At 41.7% G+C, this 18,939-nt stretch overlaps 1 protein-coding gene across 2 annotated transcripts in view; it reads left to right on the forward strand.

Moving 5' to 3' along the window:
• Positions 1-9,757: 9,757 nt before the first annotated feature.
• Positions 9,758-18,939, forward strand: part of atosa (atos homolog A) — a 91,008-nt gene continuing 81,826 nt past the window's right edge. The window contains exon 1 of one of the 2 annotated variants that reach the window (XM_063065967.1): positions 9,758-9,926. In XM_063065967.1, coding sequence (XP_062922037.1) covers positions 9,911-9,926 — 16 coding nt within the window. In that variant the 5' untranslated portion in view covers positions 9,758-9,910. The remainder of the gene's footprint in view (positions 9,927-18,939) is intronic. The other variant, XM_063065966.1, reaches the window with a different exon arrangement.

The raw sequence follows: 18,939 nt of genomic DNA on the forward strand, positions 1-18,939 counted from the left end.
AGGAGGATAACTCAGAACTGTTTTGCTCACTGCAGTTTCAAGCATTCAAGCTGGGAGATGCCGGAAATGAAAGAGAAACGATTTCACTACTTCAACAAGTCAAGAACTATGAAGAATTTGAAGGAATCAACAATCATCTTGAATGTTACAAAGAGAATGAAGGTATGGAGTATGCAATTGTTGAAGACATTGAGGGAAGCAGTCCATTATCTACGCTAGGCATCTACTATGAATATGTTCATTTATAGTCAATCAAAAGAATGCAGCTGCATATACACTGGATCAATTCATCTGTTGATAACTATTAAGAACTGATTTATAGCACTGTAGTGGTATTGGTAGTGTTCTAATTAGATCTGTATTTCATTCAAATACATAATTTGTTAATCACTTAAATGGAACTTCATCTTTTTTATACTTTTTTAATTGTTTCCTTGAAACTTCAACTAATTGCGACAGGCTCTTAATTGGGCTAAAATGTACTGGTCCTGATGTGTCCCAGTGAATCAGGATCCACTGTATTTAAACTGAGCTGAACAAAATGTTCCCAACAACTGTTGTATATGGTGACCTGGATCTCAGGAGCAAAATTAATAATAATTAAATGTCTGGCTGCCTATTCATATTCAGTTATTAAAGAAATTATTTTCCATTTGAAAATGCAGTTGGTAAAATGTCCAGATATTTGAAGATCTAGCACATAATCCAAATGACATTTCCCACAGCTCTACAGTATATTTACCATCCCCTTAGTTAAAGAAAAATAATTGGGGATTAACAAGATCTCATTTTATTAAGCATGTGTTGCTCCAGAATTTACAGTGACTTCAACATCTGGATGGATATAAGAACTCGGACAGCACACTTGAAGACTGTTGTCCCAGCAACAAGTCATGAATTAATTCCTGCAAAGCATTCTTGTTTGAAAACCATAAGCATGGCTATCTTCTCCCTCCTGCCATCTGGAAAAAGGCACCGAAGCATTCGGGCTCTCACAACCAGACTATGTAACAGTTTCTTCCCCCAAGCCATGAAGCTCCTCAATACCCAGAGCCTGGCTTGACACCAACCTACTATACCCTCTACTGTGCCTACTGTCTTGTTTATTATATATTGTCGTGCCTGCACTGTTTTGTGCACTAAATGCAGTCCTGGACAGGTCTGTAGTCTTGTGTAGTTTTTGTGTTTTTTTCTTACGTAGTTCAGTGTAGTTTTTGTATTGTTTCATGTAGCACCATGGTCCTGGAAAATGTTGTCTCATTTTTACTATGTTCTGTACCAGCAGTTATGGTTGAAATGACAATAAAAAGTGACCTGACTTGACTTGACTTGACTTGACTTGATCAAACAAGAAAACACATGCTTTTTTGATTCCTGAAAAAATGATAACATTTTATTAGATATAAATATTAAAATAGTACATTAGAAAGTCAATGTCCCAACTTTATCAAATTTCAGTAAAGTGTATTAATTAAAATACTTGTCTCTATTTTTAATCAATCTCATTTGGAATTGGAATTGGTTTATTATTGTCTCATTTACCAAGATACAATGAAAAGCTTGTCTTGCAAACTGCTCCTACTGATCAGATCATTACACAGTGCAGTGAGCTACAAACAAGGTAAAACAATGCAGAATAATCAGAGCATTGAGTATAGGAGTTGGGATGTAATGTTAAAATTGTACAAGGCATTGGCGAGGCCAAATTTGGAGTATTGTGTACAGTTCTGGTCACCGAATTATAGGAAGGATGTCAACAAAATTGACAGAGTACAGAGGAGATTTACTAGAATGTTACCTGGGTTTCAACACCTAAGTTACAGAGAAATGTTGAACAAGTTAGGTCTTTATTCTTTGGAGCGTAGAAGGTTGGGGGGGGGGACTTGATAGAGGTATTTAAAATTATGAGGGTGATAGATAGAGTTGACATGGATAGGCTTTTTCCATTGAGAGTGGGGGAGATTCAAGCAAGAGGACATGAGTTGAGAGTTAAGGGGCAAAAGTTTAGGGGTAACATGAGGGGGAACTTCTCTACACAGAGAGTGTAGCTGTGTGAAACGAGCTTCCAGTAGAAGTGGTAGAGGCAGATTTGATTTTGTCACTTAAAAAAAATTGGATAGGTTTATGGACAGGAAAGGAATGGAGGGTTATGGGCTGAGTGCAGGTAGATGGGACTAGGTGAGAGTAAGTGTTCGGCACGGACTAGAAGGGTTGAGATGGCCTGTTTCTGTGCTGTAATTGTTATGTGGGTATATGGTTAAAGTGCACCAGCTTTGGTGAAAGTGCAGTGCAGGTAAACAATAAGGTGCAAACTCATCACAAGGTAGATTGTGAGGTCAAGAGTGTATCTTATACCAGGGAACCATTCAATAGTCTTTTATGAGGAGGGTAAAAGCTGACCTTGAGCTTGGTGGTACATGCTTTTGCATCTCTGTCCTCCCCCATCATGCAGAAGTGACAATGTCTGGGGTGAGTGTGGTCTTTAATTATGCTGGCAGCTTTACTGAGGCAGCAAGAAGTCCAGACCATAGAGGGGAGGTTGGTTTCCATGATGGGCTAAAATATATCCATAATTTTCTGCAGTTTCTTGTGATCACGTGCAGAGCAGATGCACATCACGCCATTATGCATCTAGAAAAGATGCTTTCCGTGACGCATCAATAAAAAAAGCTTTGCTTCTCCAAGTTGCAGAGAAGGATAAGATAGTGGAGTGAATGATAGGATTTTTGAGTTCATGTAATTTAACATTTCTATGACACATTCAATTTAGTGCTATTTCCTAATAAAAACATCAAACTACAGAGAAAAAAAATTAAAAACCATATTTATTACAGGCAGAAAAGAGATCTGCTCGTAAAATGTCACCTTTACATTGGCACTTATTTACTGTATTCAAATTCTAGGAGCCAGTAGTTGAATTTTCACCTAATTCCAATCTTGACAACAGAATGAATTTTTTTCATGAGTTTATGAAGTTATTGTTGACACATTAAAAATGGATGTAATAGTGCCAACACGGAAAGCTAAACATCGAGACTGATCTCTGCTGAATTTAGAAAGAAAAGCTCACAAAAAAATGGAAAATGCAGGGGATTGCAGGTCAAACACCATCTGGCAGGAAAACATGACCGATGACATTTCAGGTATAAAATCATTTGTTCGGCTATATGGTACTATAAATGAATAGCATTTAAGAAGAAACAGAACATGAGAAAAGTGCTAACACCAAAAGATAATTAAGTGCTCAGCTGGAAGGGCAAAATCAGGGAATGGTTAAAATTCAGAACTGATATGTCCAGAAAGCATAGTATGAAAAAATATCTAGAAAAAGAACAAAGATAAAGAAAAGTTTAAAAGGTGATTGGTAAATAGAATTAAGACTGATGAAATATTAGCAGAGTGGAGGAGGTTACAGGAATTTGAGTTTTATAGACACCTCTTTAAAATGGAATGTTTCCTCGTTATAAAGATGTTGAAGACAAGATCTATTAAGGCAAATTGATAATATTCAGAACTGACAAAGTAATTTCAACATGTTTGTGAAGTATTTGAGAGCTAATATATAGAATAACACAACTATATGCAATTAGTTTCAAAAAGGTAAGAAGCCATCTGTGGTATTACTTCAGTCTTAATGCTAACCTCGTAGTCAGGGGGGCACAGGATGTTGGGAAAGAGCAGGTATGAAGATTATTGACTCATTCATCACTCCATGTTTCAAATTCTTGACGATTGGTTATGGGCTTCAAACAACACAGCTTAGTTGTCTACTACATTTGGTGCTTCTCACTGCCTCCCTAACTGCTCCTATTAACTCCTCATTATCAGATGGCAGCGTTGGTCCTCCTTTGTGTTTCTGCTTATCATCCTCCAGCAGTCCTTTACGAAAGGAAAAGATCATGGAAGCTACAAAACTGAGGTGAATAAATTGCAATGACTTGAACTATATATGAACGGCCCAAGAAAAGTTGTTGGCTTAATGCACATTTAGGTGGATTAAACCCCCAGGGCCTGATTAAGTGCATTATTAAACCTTGTGGGAAACTGAGGAAGAAATTACAGAGGCCCTTGGCAGGGATACCTGCATTATCTTGAGCCACAGATGAGTTCCAGAAGACTGGAGTAGAGCTAATGTTGTACTGTTATTTAAGAAGGGCTGCAAAGACAAGCCAGGGAACTACTACAGGCTGGTGAGTCAGATATTAGTGGTGGGTAAGTTATTGGAGGGGGATTCTAAGACACAGGATTTACCTGCATTGGATAGCCAAGAACTGAACAGAGATAATTTAAATGTCTGTCTGAAGTTTTTTGAAGGGATAACCAAAGTAGTTGATGAGGGTGTGCTGGTAAATGTTGTCTATATGGACTTTAGGAAAGTGCTTGACAAGATCCTGAATATAAGGTGAACCTAAAAGTTTAAGTTTGCATGGAATATGGGGAGCTAGCTAAGTGGATACATAATTTGCTTGACGGTAGTAAGCAGAGAGTGATGCCGAAAGGTCGTTTTCCAGTCTCAAGGCCTATGATTTGTGGAGTGCCATTGATGATTATCATTTATATAAATTAATTGGATGAGAATATACAAGGCATGGCTAGCAGGTTTGCTGATGACTCTCCTCCATTTTCAACATGTCTGCTCTCACCCCATCCCTCCACCAGCACACAAGGATTAGAGTTCTCTTTGTCCTGACCCACCACCCAATGCAGTGAGGTTCAACTGAAGCAACTGGTCTACAGCCTGCATTAGATTGGTACCACAGATATGAGCCTTTAGATTCTGCAAAGGATGGAGAAGTTTGGTTATTTTTACTGAGGGAAATAAATTTAAGAGAAGTTTTGACGTATACAGTATAGCCAATTCCAGTTAATTGGGGCACATCAGGATCAGTACATTTTGGCCCAATAAGGCAGTTGCCCCAATTAGCTGAAGTTTCATGGAAATAGTTAAAAAGGCATAAAAAAGACAAACTACCATTTCCCTGAGTAATAAATTATGTATTTAAATGAAATACAAAACAAAATAGAACACTACCAGTGCAAACACGAGGAATTCTGCAGATGCTGGAAATTCAAGCAACACACATCAAAGTTGCTGGTGAACGCAGTAGGTCAGGCAGCATCTACCAGTGCTACTACAGCACTATAAAACTATATATTGGTTCCTGATAGTTATTGACAGAGGAATTCATTCAGTGTACACTGCCATGTATGGGGGTCTAAGGAGTGGTAGCACCTATGGTGAAGTGACTTGTTGTGTTAATTCTGGGGCAGCTCACTTACCTTTGGTCCCCACCAGACACTCACCTCTCATCTGTGGCACCAAGAACTGTTCGCACACAACGGCGGCCACACCCCAGTGTATCGCGTCAACGAGCAAGCTAAATCAGGTGGTGGTGGCCAGCAGGCCTCATATACCAGTGAAATAGGGACATGCCTGTCTTAGCATGTGAAGTCAGATCAACAGTGAGATCCAATGGCCAAGAAGGTGGTTCTACAACACTTGATGGATAGTGAATGGCATGATAAGGCACAGAAAAAGTCATGGTTAATCTCTGCAACCAAAGGAGACCCCAGTTGGTGACAACTACTCGTACCACTGGACATAGACTTGTGAGGTCGAGAGAGTGGACCTATCCCAGTGCAGCAGCTCTTCCACTTTAAAAATTTTCCTACACAGGTCTCAAAGTCATCGTTGGATATGACAGACAACCAATCTCGCTGCCATGTTCTTTTGATTGACTGCAAATGATCAAAATTAGAGCAGACAACAAATACAGATAATGGTCTGCAGACAATGTTTTTGACAATTGCATCATCCAAATCTTCATTTTCAATGTAGCATTCAAGATTATTGTTGATACCTTCAAATTCTTTGTAGTTCCTCACTTGTTGAAGCAGTGAAATTTTCACTTCCGGTCGTTTCTGGCATCTTCAAGTCTGAATACTTGAAACCACAGTGAGCAAAACAATTCTAAATTATCTTGCTGCTTAGTTCTCAACAACTGTCCGTGACAAGAATCACTGCTTTTTGGATACAAACACATAAAACTGTTGCCATTTAAATGCTGTTCACTCTAAGCACAGTGTAGTGTCCAACAGCCAAAGAGGTTCGCACAACTGACGCTAGTTAGAAACTGTCCAGGAACAGTCTCCTGCCGCAATTAATCAGTACAGTGTCCCAAATAAACTAAGGGAATCCCAGCTATTTTCTCAGTTAGTTTTTATTCTTTAAGAGTTGTCCCAAGTAAGCAGCTACCCTGATTAACTGGTGGACCAATTAACCAGAATCCACCGTATTCAGATTCATCATAGTTTTTGGTAGGAACTAAGAAATCAAAATAATATGAGGCAGCTTACATTGAGTGGGTTGAGAATGTTGAATTTATTACAAATACAGCTTGAAAACCCCTCATCCAAAATGCTTGAGGCCGGAAGTGTTTCATCTTTTTCAGATTTTGGAATATATAATGAAATAGGTTGGTACCACCATCATTTCCAACTCTGAATTTATGTGCTACCGGTAAGCAGTCTTTGTCTTACACTTGTTCATCTCACATATGTACTTAACAGTAAAAATTATTAAATACCTTTAATACAATGAAAATATAATGTGTGTAGGAAGATAAATGCAGCACAGCAACTTTGGGAAAATATCTGAATTAGCTGTTGAACAACAACAAACAACAGCAGGCTTTCAGTCACCACCTACGATGCCGTGTTTTGATTAAAAGGTTACAATATTTGTATTTCACTTATGTTTTAGGTTTTATTTAAGGTATAAGAGCAATTAGCACTGTAGACTTGTTCTGGCGTTAGATTTTCATCAGAGACAATCTTAGCAAACTTATCAATGAATTTATCTGCTGCTTCATGAACAGCAGACACTTTAAATTTTAAAAAATCTTTTCTTAAATCTTTGCAACCAGCCTGCTGAATTATTCACAATGACCTTCAATTTTCAGTTCGTCACAATAGATCTTTTCTTGTTTCGTGATCAGCATACCGTTAAGCAGCACATGTTCACCCTTCTGCTCTCAAATTCATTCTTTCAATATATGACCAAGATCTTTATTTTTTGCTTTATGAAATGTTTTCCTATTTTTCATTAACTTCTCAGGACTGTGTGATGTGCATCACCTGGGAACCTTCCCAGCGCCTTCTGGAATTTTCCATTTGTGATGCTATGTTAGCACTCAAAAAAAATTCGGATTTTGGAAATTCATATAAGGCGTACTCAACATCTGACAGATGCAATAAATGTGTTTGGGGGAAGCTAGAAATCATATGAAAGACAGTAGAATTGCGAGTTGTGCCGGTGGAATTAAATAAGAAAGACTTATTGACTGGACTGGCTTTGACTGGAACATACATGCTAGCATGGACTGGCTAGGCCAGAGAGGCTGTTTCTATGCTACATTGCTTTCTGCCTCAAAAATACAGTCTATTAACATCAGTGAATTTAATTCAGAGTCAGAGTATTCCATCATACTATTGCTACTATATCGTGTTTTAGGTGCTATATACCAGGAATGGATTTCTGGGCAAATGGCACTAATTCATTGAACATTAAAAGAAAAACTATATTGCCTGGAAATCTGAAATAAAAGAAATGGAACATGCTGGAAACACTCAAACACATCTGTAGAAAGAGAAATAGTAAACATCTCAGGTCCAGGAGCTTTTGCCAGAACGAATTTACTCATTCATTTTGTCCGAGCTTCTAGCTCTGCCTCTTGAAAAGATTATGCTTTATCTTGATTCCACTAAAGGAAGAGTCCTGGGGATGATTAATAATGCAGAGATATTCTTGTTAAACTTTGTGAAGGTTTTTTGTCTTTTACTAAGCAGCTACAGGGCTAGAGATTAGCAAAGGAAATGCTCATGCTTCTACATAGAACTTAGAGTAGTATAGCACAGTACAGGCCCTTCAGCCCACAATGTTGTGCCGACCCTCAAACCCTGCCTCCTATATAACCCCCAACCTTAAATTCCTCCATATACCTGTCTAGTAGCCTCTTAAATTTCACTAGTGTATCTGCCTCCACCACCAACTCAGGCAGTGCATTCCACGCACCAACCACTCTCTGAGTAAAAAACCTTCCTCTAATATCCCCCTGAACTTCCCACCCCTTACCTTAAAGCCGTGTCCTCATGTATTGGGCAGTGGTGCCCTGGGGAAGAGGCGCTGGCTATCTATCTATCTATCCACTCTATCTATTCCTCATAATACCTTGTTCTCACACCTCTTCCAGCAATTCACAGAGCACTTTACACAAAATTAGTACATTTGTAAAGTAATTCATTATTATAATATAGACAACTTCTACGCAACCACAAATAATGTGATAATGTGACCAGATAAACATGAAGAATTCTGCAGATGCTGGAAATTCAAGCAACACACATCAAAGTTGTTGGTGAACGCAGCAGGCCAGGCAGCATCTCTAGGAAGAGGTACAGTCGACGTCTTGGCCCGGAAACGTCGACTGTACCTCTTCCTAGAGATAATGACCAGATTATATGTTTTGTTGATGATTGAAGGAACATGGAATCTCTATGATGCAAGAGGCCATTCTGCCCATCACATCCAAACTGGGTATTCAATTATTTTTTATTGCTCTTTCCATTTATTCCATACAGTCTATTCATAGCTATTGGTAATGGGACAATGCAGAACAAGTTTCTTAATACAAATGTTTTTTTCTTCTTAACAGCATGTGAATAATGGAAAATGCTATCCTGGATTTCGTAAAATTAGACAGGTTAAAAATCTTGTAGTTAGGGATCTTCTTGAAAAGAGCGATCACAGTCAAAATCAGAATTAAGTTTAAGATCTCTGGCTTAAGTCGTGAAATCTGTTGACTGAATGATTGAATTTCTCATAGAAATGGTGGGTGCAATAGTTCGATCTAAAATCAGTGTATTATGTCTATACTGTATCAGGGAGACTACAACTAGACGAGCGTGACAGTCATTTGAACGAGAGAGAGACGCGGGATATGGGGACAGCTTGGGAAAGGGATGTTGAAACCAAGATTGAATCAGTCTTCATCTTTTTGAATGGCAGAGCAGGCTGGATGGGCCGACTGAGCTAATTCTACTTCATTTGTTGTTATAACTGAACTTCTGTGCTTCCAACATTTCTTCTTCGTTGCCTGGAATGCGCTTTGGGGAAATTGAAAGGGATGCTAACGATGCTACAAAAAATGTAAGTCTGTCTTTATTCTTTCTACATGACAAGTCAGCGCTGTAACGAAAACACTTTGAGGTGGAGGTAATAAACTTTCCCGAAGTTGCTGAGGGAGGACCATTACCGAGGCGACGACAGGCCTTCCTCCTCCTCCTCAGACAGCGCCGAGTCCGTCTCCATGGCAACGTGCCCAGACTCGGGCGAGGAGAGCGGAAGTGAGGCGGGGCGACGTCAGAAGAGGAGGGGGGCGGGCTGTTGTTGGGACACGTGACCTGGCGGCGGGCCGGGTGGGGGATGGGCTTTGGGCAAAGTGGTGGGGAGGAGAGTGTTGTGTTTTGACAACATGGAGGCTGTGGAGTGACAAGAGGTCGGGACAGTCGGGCAGATAGGCGGAGGGTGGGGCCCACCACTGGAGGCACCTGCACTGTCACACTGCCCTCCCAGACACCGCATTAGCCTCGGCTGCTCTTAAGATTCCACCTCGGTGTGGAAGGGGAGGGGGGGACCCAATGACATCTCGGCGGTGAGGCGAGCCGGGGGCCGCCAGGGGCTGACGCCGGGGGAGGGAGGAGTTGGGGGGGGCTCGTCAGTTTACACCTCGCCCCCCCTCCCCCTCACCCTTACCCTCCCATCTCGAGGCTCGAAGTTGGACTGCGGGAAGAGACGGGCACGGCAGCTGCATCAACTCCGGAGCAAGCCGGACGACTGCCACAGCCGATCATGAAGTCAGACCGAGGTAATGGGCATTTTCTGCATCTATTAATACTGCTTCTGTCCAAAAGGTAATTGTAATCTGCCCCGGGGGGCGAGGGATGTGGAATGCGAGGTGAGTTTTTATGTACTGTGATCGAACTCTGCAACTTTGGCTTTCAGAAGTTTAGGAAGTAGTTGGATGGATTGGGAAACAAACTTCACTGATCGGTTGGCTCCAGTGCATTTAGTTATTCAATATTCGGTCACTCAAAATAACTGTGATGTATATTGGCGACGTGTCAGTCAGTCTAGCGGACTGTCATCGGCGATGATCGCCGATACTGAACGAAAACGAGCCAGTTTAAAAAGCACTCTCCTATTGGTCTTGGAGCTATAAATGGAGTAAGCCATACGTTTCACCCGTCTTGCATCATCACTGACTGTTTGTAGTAACAAGCTCCCTTTAACTACTATGGCAAAGTTTTTATCATTTATCGTGTTCCGTGTTTTTTTTTCTTGGCAACAAGATTTGTAGATGCTTGTAAACTATTTACTTCGTTTGGAAGTCCCTACAGATTTTGTATAATTTTGTATTTAATTTTCAGCCGAGTACATCTCTGCTGTAGTGTCACTTGCTGGCAAACCTAACACCAACTAAGTGACACTGAATTTCCAAAGGAACTGGAGGATTTAAAAAATGACGCGTCAAAGAAAGTAATTAAAATGTATCTTCTCAAGACATGCTTTATATCAAAAAAATTGTTTTTTTTAAAACACCCAGACCTCAACTTCATGTAATACTGAAAGCAAACACAGGTGCAGGGATGGCATTCTGCGCAATGATTGTCAAGGAGGAGATTCTGATTTTGGTTGGAGATGGTTTTGAGAGAATGGGTTGTAAAATATATAAAAACTATTCCTGTGGTATTTACTTCCAATGAGCTAAACATCTAGGGAAATTGGATGGAACAAAAGATGTTTCTTTCTTAAACAAGAGAAGATCTGCAGATGGTGGAAATGAAGATAATGCACAGTCCTGGTGAAGGGTCCCAGCCTGAAATGTTGTCTGTTTACTCTTCCATAGTTACTGGCCTGCTAAGTTCACCCAGCATTTTGTGTGTTTGTTTTTTAATATAGATATGGTAAAGAACATTACAGCATTTGGCAGGACTACTGTCAGCAGGGAAATTTATCCAGGTTTACTTGTAAATAGACAGCGTGTTCCTCATCATGATTTCAAGATCTGTATTGTGAAGATCCACCAGCTGATGTTACTGGACTGCATCCATCTGAAACATTGTTCTCTATAAAATGGAGCTATGCAGGAATCTTGATGTACATGGCAGCGTAGTGGTTAGGCATCCTGGGTTCAATTCCTGCCGCTGTTTGTAAGGAGTTTGTACATTTTCCCCATGACCACGTGAGTTTCCTCCCACAGTCCAAAGGCATAACGGTTGATAGGTTAATTGAACATTATAAATTGCCCCGTGATTAGGCTAGGGTTAAATTGGAGGTTGCTGAGTGGCATGCCTCGAAGGGCCAGAAAGGCCTATTCTGTGCTGTATCTCAATAAATAAATAAATATCAGAATAGGTAGGAACAAGCTTTACCAGAAATCTTCATCTGATTGTTGAGTATGGTTGGAATTTACAACTCATATTTTTATTGGAAAAGGATTATATAAAGATTTGAAAGAAAAAATTGCAGGGCTGCAGGGAAAGAGCCAAGTTGCGTCCTCTTACAAGTGAAGGAAGTTTGATGGACCAAACTGCTGCCTTCTGTGCCTTAACAATTCTATTTGAAAGATGGAGGAGAGCCTTGCTCCCTCCACACTGTCCCCTATGACACACATGCATTTCTTGCCCTTTAACACTCATTCTCGTCAAGTATTTTTTGCCACCTGTGGTTTTTTTTCCCATGCATTTGAAATAATCAACAGCTGACTTTTGGGTCTAACTATTTGTGTTACGAGACAGCTGTCAGATGTTTGAGATGATAGTCCAGGACCTATATCAGGAGGTTACTGTCATTAGGTCAGTCTGGGTTAGGATAAGGTCAGCAAAGTTTTGATTATTTGCGATCCTGCAACATGTAACTGGCTGGGATTTGAGAGTCACTGGTGAATGAACATTTTGCTTGCAGCTGCCTAATAGACTTCAGCACTGCGCCCCCCACAGGAGATCTGGGGAACTGTGTGAGAAGGCAGACAACTGTGGCTGCTACCAATGAGGTTGAGGAATCACCACTGAACTTCTCTAAATAAGGGAGTATAGATTAGGGTATGGATGTTAAATCTATCCAGCACAAAGGAATTTTCACCAATAACAATAACAATTAAAATATGATGGAACAAACACAAAAAAAAACTTAGCAGATCAGGCAGCATCTATGGAAATGACCCTTCACCAGGACTGCTAATGAAGGGGGAAGATCCCAGAATCAGTAGGTGGGAGAGGGGAAGGAGTGCAAGTTAAAAGATAAGAGAATCTGCAGATGCTGGAAATCCAAGCAACGCACACAAAATGTTGGAGGAACTCAGCAGACCAGGTAGCATCTATGGAAGAGAATAAGCATTAAGTGTTTCAGGCTTGGAAGAAAAAGATGAGGAGTCAGAGCAAGAAGGTGGGAGGGAAAGAAGTAGTACAAGGTAGTAGCGATAGGTGAAACTGGGAGAGGGGAAGAGTGAAGTAAAGAGCTGGGAAGTCAATTGGTGAAAAAGATAAAGGGCTTAATAACGGGGTATCTGATAGGAGAGAGTAGGGGACCATGGAAGAAAGGGAAGGGGGAGGAGCACCAGAGGGAGAAATGGGCAGGTAAACAGATGAGGTGAGAGATGAAAATAGGAATGGTGAAGGGGGGAAATTACCGGAAGTTTGAGAAATCGATGTCCATGCCATCAGGTTGGAGGTTACCCAGATGAAATATAAGGTGTTTCTCCTTCAGCATGAGTGTGGCATCATCACAGTAGTAAGGGGGGCCGTGGACTGACATGTTGGAATGAGAATGGGAAGTAGAATTGAAGTGCTGGCCACTGAGAGGTCTCACTTTTTCTGGCGGAAGGAGCATAGGTGCTCAGAGAAGCGGTCTCCTCATCTATGTTGGGTCTCACCGATATACTGGAGGCCACACCGGGAGCACCGGATATAATAGATGACCCCATCAGACTCATGGGTGAAGTGTCGCCTCACCTGGAAGGACTGTTTGGGGCCCTGAATGGTAGTGAGGGAGGAGGTGTAGGGACAGGTTTGGCACTTGTTCCGCCTGCAAGGGTAAGTACAGGAGGGAGATCAGTGGGGGGGGGGATGAATGGACAAGGGAGTCACGTAGGGAGCAATCCCTGTGGAAAGTGGGGGGAGAGAAAGATGTGCTTGGTGGTGGGATCCCATTGGAGATTGCAGAAGTTATGGAGAATTATGTGCTGGACGCGGAGGCTGCTAGGGTGGTATGTGAGAACAAGAGGAACCCTATCCCTGGTGGGGTGGTGGAATGATGGGGTGAGGGCTGAAGTGCATGAAATGGAAGAGACCGGGGTGAGAGCAGCATTGAAGTAGAGGAAGGAAAGCCCCTTTCTTTGAAGCAGGACATCTCATTAATTCTGGAAAAAGATGATAGGTGAAGCCAGGTGGGTAGGAAATGAAGTAAGAAGCTGGAGGAGATGGGTAGAAAAGGTATAGGGCTGGAGAAGAAGGAATCTGATTGGAGATAGCCTCTACATGTGCTCCCTCCACATCTAAATAAGCTTCTCCTATTTGCATCTCAACTGTGAGCTTAGCATAAGCCACTCTCGTTCTTATCACTTTCACCTCTGACACAGTTTTGTGCTGCAGCTATGCTGATTGTGCTTCATTTGAGCATCATATAACCGTGATTCATGAGCCACATTCTGACCTGACTTCCAGGTCTTTATGATAGATGTTGCTCGGGTTGGAAGCCGATATTATCATCTATGGCATTCAGATACATCTCCATTCCGTGGGCAATGCCTTTGAAGATGCATTATCTTTTCAGTCTACTGCCCTTGCAGTGCGTATGTACAAAGCTATGCACTGAGTTAAACACCTTCTCAAAAATCACCCAAGATGAGAGCTTTCTTCTGGGTTTTTAATGAGATCTTACCAAACACAGAATTGTTGCACGCCTCAATATACTAATACTACAGATTATTCTCACAATTGGTGTTAACCAAAGTAATGCATACCTGCAACACTTCATAACTACGCTGTGTGAACAAGAATAAACTCATGCCACAACAATATCTTAGTAATGATAAGCAATAAACATAATACTTTGTTCAAAATATATCTACTGAATGTTTACCAATATCAACAAAAACTTAAGACTTGCAGATATTGTTGTTTCATGGGCAAATAAAAAGAGGATGGAGATGAATGTTTTTCCACTATGTGCTTCAAATCAAGTAAAAATTACCCATGCAGGCAATGATATAAAAATCAGCTTGTGTACTGGAAGTGATGTTTATACAAAATGAGCTGTGACTCTAGAAGTCAGAATAGCAGGTGAGAAGAGGTAAGGAGGGACCCAGGGTGGGGAAATGAGGAAGAGGGATGGGGGAAGGGGAAAAGAATTAACAGAAGAAGGAGAAATCAATGTTCGTGCCATCAGGTTTGAGGCGACTTAGGCAGAATATAAGGTGTTGCTCCTCGAACCTGAGAATGACCTTATCATGGAAGAAGAGGAGATCATGGACTGATATGTCAGAATGGGAATGGAGACTGGAATTGAAATGGTTGGCCACTGGGAAACCCTGCTTTTTGTGGATGGAGCAAAGATACAGAACAACATCAGGAGCACTGTATACGATTGACAACCCCAACAGATTCGCAGGTGAAGTGTTACCTCACCTGGAAGGACTGTTTGGGGGCCTGAATGGAGGTGAGGGAGGAGGTGAATGGGCAGGTGTAGCACTGCTGTCACATGCAGGTATAAATGGGGAGGGATGAATAGTCAAGGGAATCGTGGAGGGTGTGGTCCCTGTGGAAAGTGGAGAATTGGGGGTGAGGTAACGATTAGTTTGATGGTAGGGTCCTGTTGAAGATGGCAGAGAATGATGAGTTGGATGTGGAAGCTCATGGGGTGCTATGTGACGACAGGAGGAACCCAATCCCTATTATGGCAGGAAGATGGGGTGAGTGCAGATGTCTGGAGAATGGAAGAGATGCAGGTGAGGGCAGCATCACTGGTAGAGAAAGGGAAACCCCGTTCTTTGAAGAAGGAAAACACCTCTGATATCTTGGAAAGGAAAGCCTCATCCTGGAAAGATGCGGTGGAGACAAAGGAACTAAGAAAAGGGAATAGCATTTTTACAGGAGACAGGGTAGGACGAGCCAGGAAGAGTCAAGATAGCCATGGGAATCGGTAGGTTTATAAAAGATTTGGTAGGCAGTTTGTCCCCAGAAATGGATACAGAGAGATCAAGAAAGGGGAGAGAGGTGTTAGAAATGGACCAAGTGAATTTAAGTGCAGTGCGGAAGTTGAAGGCAAAGTTGATGAAATCGACAAGCTCAGCATGGGTGTGTAAAGCAGCACCAATGCACTTGGTGATGTAGCGTGGAAAGAGGTGGGGAGCATTACCAGGAATGGGTGGCACATGCACTGTCCACATAACCAATGAAAAGGCAGGCATAGCTGGGGCCCATGTAGATACCCATGGCTACATCTTGAGTTTGGAGAAAGTTGGAGGAATCGAAAGAGAAATTGTTGAGGGTGAGGTGCATTTCCACTAGACAGAGCAGGGTGGTTGTGGAAGGGAACTGGTTGGGCCTGTTGTCAAGAAAGAAGCGGAGAGCTTTAAGGCCTTCAGTCGATGGGGGATAGAAGTATATAGGGACTGTACGTCCCTAGTGAAAATGAGGTGATCAGGATTAGGAAATTGAAAGTTGTTGTTGAGATAGAGAGCATGTGAAATTTTGTGGATGTAGATGGGAGGGGAGTAAACCAAGGGGGATAAAATGGAGTCAAAGTATGCTGACTGAGTTCAGTAGGGCAGGAGCAAGCAGATTCAGTGGACTAATCCGGGCAGTGACGTTTGTGGATCTTCAGTGAGAGGTAGAGATGAGCAGTGCAGGGCAAGGGAACTGTGAGGTTGGTGACAATGAATAGGTGATCTCTAGGGTTGATGAGGTTGGTGAGGGTGCAGGAAACAGTGGCCTGATGGATCTGAATAGGGTTCTTTTTCAAGGGGTAAGTAAGAGGAGGTGTCTTGAGAGTTCCTGCCTGGCCTCAGCAAGGTAGAGGTCAGTCTACCAGACTAAAGCAGCAACCCCTTTGTCTGTGGGTATGATGGTGAAGTTGGGATTGGTGCAGAGAGAGTAGAGGACAGTGCATTGAGGATGGAGTAAATTTCGAAGAGAAAAGAGTGCTGAAGTTGTGGCTGTTGATGTCTCATTAGCAATTAGAGATGAAAAGATACAGAGCAGGCAGAAAACTAGAGCAGGGTATCCAAGAAGAGGAGGAGGGTTGGAGACAGGAAAAGGTGTCATCTGTGCAGGGTGGGGAATCCTTGCCAGAGAAGTAGACTTGGAATTGGAGGTGATGGAAGAATAGTTTCCATCATGGTGGGCTTGGAACTCGTTGAGGTGTGGGCAAAGAGGGACAAAGGTAAGGCCCTTTCTGAGGACGGTATTCCACCTCAGAGGAAGGTCAGAGGGAATGGTAAAGTCACTGCAGGGATTAGAGCTGGGATCGGGGGGGGGAGGGGAGGAGAGTTGTTGGCATCAGCTGAGAGGGAAGGGTTTGGGTGTATAGGGAATGTACGGTGTCAGGAAGATTACAAGGAAGGTAGGATGGGAGGAAATGCGTAAATAACTTTTATTTGACAATAATTAAGACATAAAATATATTAATTAGTAAATTCTCATGCACAGATGTACAAGTCTAACTTTCTCTGGAACATTTATTACGTAGTGAGCAAATACCTTGTACACTTTGGCATTGATATTGTGAATTGTAGAGGAACAGAAAGCTGCGACAAACGGCTTTGGGATTTTTGTATTGAACTGTGCTTAAAATTACTGTCATAACGAATTGTATACTGACAGCCCAAGAATTATTCCTAATAAAAATTTGAGTCTTTATGTCCTTGGAGATGGGCAAACCAATAGTATCATTTGAAGATCTCATTGAAGATTTACTATGTCATTAAATTAGCCGTTCCTGTCCATGATTGGAGAGTTTGTAAAGGAGTTTTTGTTGATTATTTTCTTGAAAGTTGACTGATCTTAATATTATAGAGTAAGTTTGAAATTATTTTTAATCAAAACTTCTGTAAATAACTGGTATTTGCTTTTCAGTTTGTCTCTAACTTCAGTGCCTGTCATAGAAATATTATAATAAAGAGATGAGCTGGAAGCTAGATTTTTTTCATTTCAAAAATAAACTACAGTAAATTCATAAAAATATATACAATAAATATAAAGAGTGCATGGCTTTCTTTATAATCATACTGTCATTGAGTGTATACATTCATATTATTGAGACTGTGCATTTGTCATGTCAATGCAGTCTATGAACGAGGCATTATTGCCATCCGTGATACAAAATTCAAGTGTTTAAGACTATTTTAAATACGTCCCTCAGGGTATAGTGGCAGCAGGACCTTAGAATGTCATTCTTCATGTGTTAGGTGCACTGGTACTTTTTCAGCATCTCCTTACAGATATGAAACTAGAAGACCAACAAGTGTTGTCTTACACTCATTTAATGGTCTTCCAGCAGCACTTGATGTTTGTCTCATTGTGAGGTCCTGGGAACAGTCTGTTGATGAGAGTACTTTGTTTTACAGTTGCTTGGGATGAATGTTGATAAAGACCCTTGCATCCTTTTCCAAACCTTCTTTGTAAATCCATAGTCTGCATTGTCTCATCCTTATGACTACTGTCCTGATGGCAGAATGCATTGGGAGTGAGACTCTGAATGTACAGTAAGGATCTGACGAAGAGGATCGAGCCAAGGAAAATCCTGATGCTTGTTGGTGAGTTCTGGCAAAAAGCATTCTGCAAAATGGTTTCAGCAGTCCATGTAGAAAACCATTCATTGTGTCCTCCTTCCAAAGTGCCTGGAAGAGGTCCTGTGCAGACCACTGTCTGATGGATTTTTTCATTAAGGGCAGGTAGTGCGCCATTGTCCAACTAAGTGGACCATTTGCAAGCAACAAGATCAGGCCCATCCTTTGCATCACTAGGGTCTGGTAGAACCTTAGCATGTAGTGACACTTGATGTTGTAGAGACTTTGGTTTGTGCACACACAAAGGTGGCTATCAGGATGAGGGCAGGTGTGGTTATGCTCTCCCCTCCTTTTTGTGCATCTCACCTTATTGGACATGTTCTACTTTGGATCCCCTGATGAAGCAGAAGATGGCCAGTTGTCTGAGGAGAGGAATGGGCTATAGGCAACATCTATGCCAAGTACAGCACTATGGAGACCATATTGCATCTGATGGCCAGGCTCTTGTCTGTCATCTAGAGAGAGCACCACTCTCACAGTCTCAGTTTTTTCATTTAACCATGCCTATCTGCTTATGTCAATTTTTGTTACATGACTCAGCTCTTCCAAATCAGATCTCAATCACCTTCAGGTGGTCAGATGGTTCTGAGGGAGACAGTGTACCATTTAAGCCAGTTGCTGAAAATCATGGATTTGTTCTTCCTGCTCTGTCCCCTGATGCCACCTCACACCCGTTATAGACTGACCTTGGATCCATGCAGAAGATGGCGACTTTTCCACATATGGGTAGAGCACAAGTTTGGTCTAGTTGAATAATCAGAATCAGGTTTAATATCACCGGCACATGTCCAACTACAGACTTAGCCCAATTGGTGATAATCTTGTAGTTCCATTCAACAGTGACATGGATTTCTGATTCATGATTCACGTGCCCAGATTCATTAAGAGTTACAGCACACCCTAAGTTGTCCTGTGTGCAACATGTACACTTCTCCATTTGCAAACACCCAGAGCAGGTAGATGATGGTTCCACCTTCACTGCAACTTTGATAAGTTGTTTACGTGCAGATTCCAAAGAGCTCCTTAATATTGC

The sequence above is a fragment of the Mobula hypostoma genome, chromosome 13 (genome assembly GCF_963921235.1).
Source record: "Mobula hypostoma chromosome 13, sMobHyp1.1, whole genome shotgun sequence".
Taxonomy (NCBI): domain Eukaryota; kingdom Metazoa; phylum Chordata; class Chondrichthyes; order Myliobatiformes; family Myliobatidae; genus Mobula; species Mobula hypostoma.